A 10764-nucleotide genomic window follows, 5' to 3' on the forward strand; every position below is an offset into this window, starting at 1 on the left:
AACATGTTGTTCCTTCTTCCCCGGATACGGGAAGAACTGTGTGGGGTTTTCTTGTTGTGTTGTTGGCGATGTTTTATATTTACCTCTTCTTTGCCTCTTGGTTTTAATTTATTTATCTAGGTGAGAGGTTAGGGGTCTATGAAGGTGGGAGAGGCTGTTTTTAGTCACTAACATGACAAAGTCCAATGAATCAAAGCCGTGACACAGAGAATTCAGCGTTTTATTGGATTTCTGTCCCTCCCTAAAAGGGAAAAGAAGAACTCATTAACAAGTGACACACCCTCTGAATAACCTGCCCAATGTGAAGGGATGCAACAAGAATGCAAAAGTGGTCTTGTAACTAATAAGGGAGTAATACCAGTAATAGCATGCACACTCACTCATTTACTATAAGTCAGCATTACTAAGCCATTTAGCATGGAGGGGGGTGGAGCTGGTGCAAAAGGGTGAAGGGGGACTGGGGAAGGGCAGAAAGAAGGAGGTGATTGATGGGAAGCAGGGGAACATATAAAGGGGGACAGAGCAAGAGAGGGAACAAGTGGAGGAGACACACGGAGAGACGCTCCCTCACATTTTGACAAAGACTACAAACTTTTGCAAGCAACAGGTAAGTTTAGAACTTTTACGTTACGTTTTGGATATTTTTCCTTTTTACACATAGAATTTCAACAGTGGCAAAACACAACGAGCACAAGTGAAATGAGTTTGTAGGGAGGGCTGTATGCACTGCTTTTCATGCAGTTCAACACAGCTCTATCCTGAGGATGTTTTGAATGGGCTTCATTGTTACCACTGCATGCGTTCTCACCACAGAGTAGATTTCAGGTATGTTTGTATGGATTACTGTGGAAATAGCACATGTGGTTTTGCTGTAACTAGATCCAGCTGACGGGGTTGTGCTGTATCTTGGGCGTGCTGGCATTTGAACCTGTTGTGCAATCCTGCCTGGAATGCCGAATGAGTGCAGAGTAGCTCCAAAGCTTAACAAATGAGGATTATTTCGAGCAGCTCTGTATACAAGACCATTCATCACTGACAAACATGCCACAGAATAAAACATTTTAACTAATTAAGTGTCCACATTTTTGTCATTTGATCACTCAAGAGCAAGAACAATGTGGTATCGTTTTAAAGGATGAAAAAATGTGTTTTTCAAAGTTAGGGAGTTTCTTTTTATATTTTCCAACTGTTGCATGGCTCAAATTTGATTCATTGTTTCAGTCAACACGGTCCTCCACAGTCTCTAAAAGACATGGCATCAAGGGAAAAATAACAGCATGTTCTCATTTAGACAAAGAGAATGAATGTGAATGTAGCTGGAAACCTCATGGGCCCACACTTTTATTTCCTATTTACTAACGCGCTGATGGAATTGTACTTTTTTCTAATCTCCAGACAGCACGATGGCTGCCAGCAGGGACCTTCCTTTAGCCGCGGTGATCGTTTGCCTGGTTTTCATCAGAGGTTACTCTCCCCTGCCTGCGGCATCACGGCTTACAGGGACGGATCCTTTGAGATCTCTGAGGCCACGTGGGTTTTCAAACAAGGCCCTTGATTTTTCCACAGAGGATTACGATCGATTAGAGGACACAGTCACCTCTAGTTTACCCAACAGAGTGTCTACATATGGAGGGACCCCTCAGCATTGTGTCTACAATCCCTGTCTTGAGAATCAGATCCCCTGTGCTGAGCAAGCCGCCTACTCCGGCTGCTTGTGTCCAGGGTTCACTTTACATAATAAGGCTCCACAGGCTCCTGACTTGAAATCTGTGTTCTGGAATGGATCAGAGGTTGTAATTCAGTGGTGTGCTCCTTATTCATATGTCAAAACTTATATTGTGACAAAAGATGGGCAAAATTCCCAGAAGTTTGAGAAGGACAAAAGGAGCGCCACAGTGGGCACCATAGACCACATCACAGAAGTCTGTGTGTTTGCGGAGAATGACAGCGGAACCAGCAACGGGTCCTGCATGACGTACCATCCCAGAGACAACAGTCTGGCCCTGAAAGCAGGACTCATCGGGGGAGCTCTGGGCTTCCTGCTGCTCCTCTTGCTGGCCGTGCTGCTCTGGAGGCACAGGAGGCAACGGAAACAGGAGGCCAGCATCTCTATGCACGACACAGCCGAGACACGGTGAACAGAAATGAAAGCAAGACTCAGGATGCCCAGTGAGAAAAGACTCATGTCCCACGACACTCTTCAGTGTTACTGCAGTTAATTATCTGTGACTAGATTATAACACAAAGAGGCTTTCTACAGGAGATCATCATCTCACATAAAGGAATCTGACTGGTTATATTCCATGGTAAAAATAGAGTCTGTTTTAAAATCCCTTAGTAACATCCCAAATCTGTGATTTGAAAATTAGCTGCAGAAAAATATTGCATTCATCAGCTATGTTCTCTGAAAATGAAACCCAGAAGACAAACAATAAGAAAACAAGAACGATCATAATGAGTTTGGTCCTTTTTTCCTTTTTGGTTTTTTTTGTATTTCAGACATTATCTTTTTCATGGAAAGCTCTAAAATATAGAGGAACATCTGAGCACGTACTCCCCTGCAGCACTTTTACTAAACAACATATTACAGCTCACAGTGGGGTAGATCATTAGTCGGTGGGATAAAACCTGCAAAACCAACCGGTACGACCATTTAAATGTTTTATTTATTATTTGATGTCAGATATTCAAATATGTCGGTCCTTTCCTAAAACCATGTACCATCTAACCACCTGTCTCCAATATATCAGCTTATCTTCAGCTATAAGAAAAATAAGTTTTTACTTGGATTAAGAAATTAAAGACATTTTCCCATTTAATCCTCAGGTTTGTCTGAAAACAAAAGGTTTTTCAGGTTAATTAAATGAACAGATCAAAATCAGCTTCCTGTTGATACAAATCAGGATTTTAGTTTTAGTTGTGACTTTTATTAGATTATATGAAAACATACTGATTAAACACTAAATAAAATATCAGTAGCTTCAAATAAGAGGCAACAGCTGAACGACTCATGTGATGGTGTATTATTTGTGGACATTATTAGGATTATATGTATATATATATAAATCTCTGTTTTTTTTTTTGGTAGTACAAAGACCCTATTAAACTCTCTATGAGAGTAAACAGGCTATGGTTTTAAAGACTAACAATGAAGGAGGTCTTGTGTGTACTGTATCTATCAGTGGCATTTGTTTGATTGTATTAGACTTTGTATATGTGAGGTGAAACTTGTTTTTTGGACAGATTTCCTCAAACAAATGCAAGTTTGGAAAAACAGACTGAGGTTTAAACTGGATCTATGAATGTGTTTGTTAAACTAGCTGACTGTTTGAGTCAAGTAAAGCATTTACTTTGTTACACGTCTCAAAATGTCATTTCACAGCTCTTGGGTGTGTGCTTCTTTTTTTTTTTTTTCCATCTGTCTTATTGTCGGAAGTTGTGTCAGTGCTCTGGACGAGCACCAGTGCTCAGTGCTGTTTTTCCAGCTGTCATACAATAGCCTTTCAATATGGATTTTGTGAGGCTTGTCTCATTCCAGCTGAGACTTTCCAGTTATCCAGCACCGGGGTGGGTGAGAAGCTTCAGGCTTTTTTTTTTTTTTTTTTTGCCATGATGAACAAGAGAAGAAAGTCCAATATTTAAATCCTCAGAGTTTATCTTATGTTCAAGGCCTCCATGCGCATGTCTCGCAGTCATGTTATAATCTCCTTCTGCTGTGGCTGGTGCTACAGAGCCGTTCCACTGCTCCTGGCACTTTTCTCATTCCAACTGCACAACTTACATCACGCGGAGCTGTAAGGAAGTCATCTAACATCTGTAATTTGGAGACACAACAGATTGGTCGTTTCAGTCGCTGAAATGGCTTCAAAAATGTTGCTTTTGTGTTCAGCCTAAGTGCTGTCACTGTCAAACTGCAAGCATGAAGGAAAATGCAAACAAAAAAACAAACAAACAAAAAAAAAAACAGATAACAGATTCAGCAGGCTGATGTATCCAGGCCAGGATGCAATTTAATTCAAGAAAATGCAGAATATGTTTGACAAAAACAAGAATCAGTGATGGATCAGCGTTGTTTTGGTGGTGACAACAGAACAGAACAACATGCACTTGAACAATGTGACAAATACACATGCAGTAGAAAGTCTGCCTCTTATTTCACAGTTGAGGTGGTTTGTCTTTTTCAAATAAACTATTTAAAAAAAAACCTGAAAGATTTTGAGTGTTCATAAAGAAATGAAAAACATAAAGTCATCAGTGAATAAATTCAGTGAGTATGTAGTGATAGAGTTGAAAGGGAAATTAGGGAGCAGGGTGTTTGTGTCATCTGAGGAGTTTTTCGGTCATAAGGCAGAAATGTTAAATGATTGTAAAAAAAAAAAAACAAATTTTTGGGAAGAACTGGCAAATGTCAGTTTTTATTCTAAAGGGACCCACTTAATTTGCTGCTGTGGAAGATAAGAACAGCTGCAACTTGGCCCAGGGCAGAGTGCCAGTCCACCACAGGGCTGACACACAAACACAGACTCTTTACGCCCACATTCATATCTATACAGGCAATTCAGAGCATGTCTCTGGGCTGTGGGGGAATCAGGGTACCTGGAGCAAACGCACGCAGGCAGGGAGAGAACTTGCAAACTCCTCTTCTCAGACAGGCTGCAGCCCGTAAGGCTGGTTTCAACCCAGGACCTTCAGGATTAAGAACAACCGTGTCTGTGCTAACCATTAACAACAAAACTCATTTTCATTTGTTCACAAACTCAGATAGAAGATTCAGGTTCTCACCTGAATCTTCTATCTCTTGCATCATATGTTCGACAGAACAGAAACCAATAGGACAAAGGTTTTTACGTATGTAAGAGAATGTAGTTTTTAAATAAGACACTTTTAAATTTATCATGTAGTTTTTTTTTGTTACATTATTGAATCTATAAATGTCAGTTGATCAAAAATACAAATCACTGAGTGATTTCATGATTCACTATTTTCTGATGCTGTTTTCTGCAGGATGTTTCTAATGAGTCAATCTGTTTAGGGTTTGTGGTAGGAAATTTCACATTTTTTGCAACAATGTCAACACCTCCTGGGCGTGGGGGGGGGGGTCTCCAAACAGCTCTTGATATTAGTAGGAAGAAAATGAATGAAAGAATCATCTGGAACTGATTTTTTCTGCTCTGGTGAGCTGCTTCTTTCTTTCTACAGCTTAAGACAGAAAAGCAGCAGATAAGATGCTGTTTTGGTGACTTGGTCTTTTTTTTTTGTAACTGCAGGCGATTTTGCAACAAGTTCAGCTGCAGGGATGTGTGTCGACAGGACGCTCAGGACGAGTCACGTTGAGTCACTGCTCATCTCATTCAGTAAACTGGTAAACTGGTGACTCACGTTACCTTTCTGGTGAAGTGGTCACATATGAAGCAATTTAACAGTTGAATTTAGACCTTGGCTTTTTTACCTGCCCCTGAGTCACCAGATTTATTTCATCATCTGCAATTGTACATTAACTGGATGAGTAGCTCATGTAGTCTGTGAACTGATGCTCGGCATGTTTGTATTTATGACGTTTTGGATTCTACCTGCATCATGTCATGCGGCCAACAGTGTTGAAACATGACTCACCTAATGAGCTTTACTAAATATAAAAATGTCACGTAGGCCCCCGGGGGCAGATGTGACATTTTTAAAAAAAGACTTTAAGTAATCCAGGACTTTTATCAGAGTCTTTCAGCATCCAAGGCAGTTTCCACAGCAGGGACCAGTGTTTCTTTTGGAGCAGATTATCAATGAGGTAAAGAAGGATTAAATACTTTTCACAGGTCACTTATATGTCGTTAGGCTTGAGTCACCTTATTGCCCTCTGCTGGCTATAGTCAAACCAGGAGGAGAAGAGCCGCTGAGACAAAAGAAACAAAATCCCAATTACAATAGTGCAGATAAAGCTGGTTCATATTAGAGTCAGAGCCAATTAGAAGCAGTTGCTGGATGAAATGTGAGGTTTTAATGCAACATGAGACAAAGCAGATCTTCAAAAGGGGGTACGTCACCTGCACCCAAACACGGCAGGTGCACCAGTACTGGGTTAGATCCTTAGAATTTAGATCCTTTATTTACAGATAATTATTATTCTTATATGTTAACAATGACTGGGTGTAATTAAAGGTGTTGCACATACTGACAAGGAGATTGATAATGTGACGCTGCAGCTCCCCTGAGATCTGCGGAGCTTTTTAACACCTTTCAGCTCATTGTTTGGATTTTTTTTTTTTTTTTATGTCTCTAACTTTACTTTGGTTCACTCTCATTTCATTTATCTGTGCAGTTTCCAGAGCAGTCAGCTGTTTTCAAGAGTAAAACGGTAATAGTTTACTCAGTGAAGTGCAGGTGAAAAGTAGCATCAAATACTAACCAAGTCAATTACATGAATCTCAAAATAGTAAAGTAAAAATGTAGTTAAAGTAAACATTCTAATACTGCATGACCTTTAGTTTTATGATGAATAAACTGTATACAGGAGAAAAAGAGTTAAGAAAAATACTAACTGCCAAGTGAAATTGTCTGTTTTGTAGCAGGTTTTGTGAACTTATTTTATTTTGTCAAGCGCAGGATTTCATCTACCCTCTGTGTCAAATCTTCACACACGGTGTATTTTCAAGGCAACAAGCTTTAATACAATAAAAGAACTGAAGGTTGTAAAACATTGTCCATCTCATAACATTATATTGGCACCTATTCAAAACTGACATTCATTTTCAGGCATATAATTATTCATTAAAAAAAATTAATTTGCATTTGGCCCTGGGAGAATGAATGTTTTTTTTTTTTTCTTTATTGTTACTATTTCACCAGCACTAATGGCTGCTTCCTGTGCCTGTTGGGGTCAGCTTTTACAGGGCGTAAAATGGCCAAAGTAGGTCAGCCATCCATCAGTTCCCATTACTGCAACTAGACCATCCTTTGCACCCAGTTAGAGCATATTAACTCATACTGGTGTAATTCACATGAAAAAAAAAAAAGCATCAGCATTTTTAGTCTTCTAAGCATTTTGACAGCACAATGATAAGGAATGAATGGGTCTCAATCAAAGACCTCCAGTCTTAAAAAACAGCTTTTCATAAGTGGAATCTGGGCCATGCTGTGGCCTTCATCAGACGATACAGTGGCTCTAAGTGGGTGGTTGTAGAAACTAAACCCTCACCCCTGCGGGCGTCTCATCCTGTTTACTCCTGCTCCGTCTCAGCTCAAACCACAACTCTCTATATAAAAAGATTAACTTCTGTCTCCAAGTACGAGTCTGATGGTACTGGAAGGATGAGCAGGGTTTATGTAAATACAGCAGTGTGCATGTTAGATTACATTCCCTCTTTCAGCATCATTGCCAAGGAAAAAAAAAAAACAAGAGGGTGACATCCTTCATCATCCAGACATGTTTCAAAACAGGTTCGGTGTGAGTCAGAGACACTTTTATTTGGTTTTGAACCACTAGAGGTCATTCTTGCAAAGAGCAGTGCAGAAATCAAAGCCACCTCTGGCACGCACTCAGTGATAATGTAGTGGAGATGGAAATTAGTTGCTCTAATAGGGATGAAAATGAGTTTGCAGTAGTAATCAGCTCAGCCTCCGTTCTACATCAAAGGGGGAAGAGTAGGAGTTTGTGCTTAAAGAAGCACCTTAACTTTTGCTCTCTGTTCCCCAGATTTTTCATTCGATGCAACACGCAGGTCAGCACTCTCCTCTCAACTCCCCAGGAAAGCTCAGCGAGAGGCTTTCAGAAAGGAGAGGAGGAGAAAGTCTTTCCATTTTTTTTTTTTCCTCTATTTCCTTGTATGAAGTGCTGGGGTAACCATGGCAACCTGGCATTATACAGGCCCGAGGAGGCTGACACCGAGCTCGGCTTGGAGAGGAGAGTTATCAATCACTTTGGCATCGGCGCCGTCACACGCACGTGCACCTGCTCTTTCACCCTTCACATGACTTCACAGGCCAGCAACCAGGACTCTTTCAGCACAGAACAAAAACAACAGCCTCTTCTGTGCGGCAGCGTCCGGGGCCCTGGATGAATAAAACACACACGCTCATGTTAAAGGTTAAAAAAATCCAAAGCTTTCAAAACCAATGACAGAACAACAGATTATCATTTACTGTCTTTCGTCATATTTGTTCATCATAAAATAAAATGAATTTAATATATATAAAAATCTAACTCTTAAATGAATGATTATCATTTGATTTGCACCCAGTAAATTACACTGTGTCCTGGAACTTCATTGCTCGTAGTTTAGAGTGGACCTTTCAAGCCTGATGTGTTTGATTCACCGTACTGCCACAATGTACTGTATATAAATGACTGCAATAATCCAAGCACATTTGACTCACACTGAGTTTGTAGAAGGCTTCAATTTGCTGTCAGCTGAATCTCTAACGCTGGAGGAGACCTGCAGGGACATGCAGCCGGAGCTGTATTTAACCATGGGAGGTTAAGTAGTTTTCCCAGAGCGGCTGGACTGTTCCACTTCCCTGCTCTTAGCCAGTCTGGAGAAAGTGGCTCTTAATGTGCTTTATAACATAAAACGTTCTTTGTCCCTCACCCAAACCAATTTATATTCTTTACCTACTTTTTCCTTTTTTTTTTTCCCGCCTCCTTCTTGTTGTCAAAGGGGCACTGGAGCATATCCCAGCATGCACTGAGTTGATGATACACAGACACTTTGGACAGGCTGCCAGTCTGTCATCATATCTCCACTCCACATTGAGCTGTGGGAGGAAACCTGCATGAAAAAATGGAAGCAAACACTGAAAAGTGGAAAAACTGAACACCAGTTCTTCTTGATAAACATCAGTGCAACAACACTTTGGGAATGTTCTGAAACAGAAGATGCAAAGACGTATTTATGCACAGATCTTGTCCTGTATTTAGGCTGATGAGCTTTTAGCCCAATGTACTTTTGGTACATTGAATTTATTACACAACACATTCATGTAATTCGCACACAGAGTAGCTTCAGATGTTAAATACAACTGAGGCATAAATTAAAATCTAGGACTCATACGTGGCCAGATGTTGAACAAAATAAATCCCAATTATCCCTCCTACCTCCACTATAAAAAAAATAATAAAAAAAAAAAAAAAAACACACACACTACAGCTGGGGCAGGAACAAGCACCAGAACAAGAGATGAATCAGGGAGAGATTATTCAGGACACAGTCACGGGGGATAGAGAGCTCAAGAGGAGAACAAGGACTTGACCTTTTCTGAATATTCATGAAAAGGAAGAGAGAGTAGAGAGATTTAAACCTTTTCTGAGACCAAAAACCTCTGTGGAGTCTAATAATGGAAGGCAGCTTATGATATAGTGCAAAAATAAATATATCTAGCAGCAGTAACATCAGGATGTCTTGGCTGTCTGCCAACCACAAGGATCAATAGCCATTAACACCATCATGCATGCAGTCAGAGGACAGCAGGGATCTGTGGCACTGCAGGGTATTTCATCATGAGGGGAGGCAGATTGGAGCTTTAGTTACAGCAAAAGCACAGCTCTCCTCACTTCTGAGAGTGATGCCTTCTGACTGACAATGCCATCAGTTTGCTGTATATGTAAACACACCCAGCCGGGAGAATCTAGGTCATTTTCTGGCTGCCGTGAGATGAGAGGCGGAGCCATCTGGAGACACACCGAGTCACAAATGTGTTCCTGTGTCAAAAGTCAGGCCACAATCCACACGCACTCCCCTTTTATATGCTTGAATGGATCAAGTGAACATGCTTCCAGTGGTGCTGAAATCCACAGAGACACACAGGTAGTGAAGGAGGCGAGGGAAGGGAAGGAGGGAGGGAGGGAGTGGTGAATGGTTGTAATTCCTTGTTCCAGTTCTCTTTGTTTTAGCACTGAGGACACATTGTTCATGTACAAGCCAAGCCTTCAACCCATCAGCACACACAGTTTTGCATCATGTAATGCTGATCATGGCTCACATAAACACATGGAAGCAACCATGTGGCAAGAATTACACAATCGGTCCTGAACTTCATGTGCTCCAGTACTCCAGAGATGGTGGATAATTTTTTTTTTTTTGAGATGATTTAAATCGATCCCTAAAGTGCTCCGCAAAGTCATAAACAATTTCTCTTGAAGGGCATTAAACTGTCAGTACATGTAACTGAAGGCCTCCTCTCAAATATGTTTAAAAATCAATTAATGCTTTATGTCTGAGAACAGCAGGATGAATGCTGTAAAAGTCAGACTGCCTTCTATCTGCTTTGACTGCTGGAACAATCACTGAGGACAGGGTTGGGCAATGGCTACAGATAAAACCTTCTGACCTAAGAAGTTAAATTTTAATTTTATGTATGTGTATGTATATATATATATATATGTATATATATATATTTATATTTATATGTATGTGTGTGTTTGTGTGCGTATACATATGTATAGATACATTACTCGATTATTGCAACAACTAGCAATAATAAGGAAAAGTGGTGCATTGGGCTAAATGCTAACATAATCACAATGATGATTGGCAGTATATTATTCATTATGCTCACCATCTTGTCTTATTGTGTCAGCATGCCAACATTAGCTAATTATTGGGACTTCTGTGATGTATCTCAACCTCCACCATATTTGCGTGGGTCAGTCCTGCCATCCTGGCCAGTTCAAACAGTAAACACCAGACTTTTTTTCTGCTGTTTTTGGATGTTCTTATTAATGGCATATAATGAGAATATGATGAAGATTTAAAGCTCCAGACCAAACTCACCTGA

The 10764-nt window shown here is 40.4% G+C and overlaps 1 protein-coding gene and 1 long non-coding RNA gene across 2 annotated transcripts; one reads left to right on the plus strand and one right to left on the minus strand.

Annotated features, from left to right (window-relative positions):
• The first annotated feature begins 477 nt into the window (after window positions 1-477).
• LOC113142530 (leucine-rich repeat neuronal protein 4) lies at window positions 478-4147 on the plus strand. The gene is made up of 2 exons (XM_026327555.2): window positions 478-607; window positions 1396-4147. Exon 2 carries the CDS (start codon window positions 1404-1406, stop codon window positions 2136-2138), a length of 735 nt encoding a protein of 244 aa, XP_026183340.1. The 5' UTR covers window positions 478-607; window positions 1396-1403; the 3' UTR covers window positions 2139-4147.
• A 2734-nt stretch (window positions 4148-6881) lies between these two features.
• Window positions 6882-8878, minus strand: LOC113143369 (uncharacterized). The gene is made up of 3 exons (XR_003297022.1): window positions 8607-8878; window positions 8368-8426; window positions 6882-8043 (listed from the first exon to the last, which is right to left on the minus strand). It is a non-coding gene; the product is annotated as an uncharacterized LOC113143369 (long non-coding RNA).
• Window positions 8879-10764: the final 1886 nt, after the last annotated feature.

This window comes from Mastacembelus armatus, chromosome 14 (genome assembly GCF_900324485.2).
Source record: "Mastacembelus armatus chromosome 14, fMasArm1.2, whole genome shotgun sequence".
Taxonomy (NCBI): domain Eukaryota; kingdom Metazoa; phylum Chordata; class Actinopteri; order Synbranchiformes; family Mastacembelidae; genus Mastacembelus; species Mastacembelus armatus.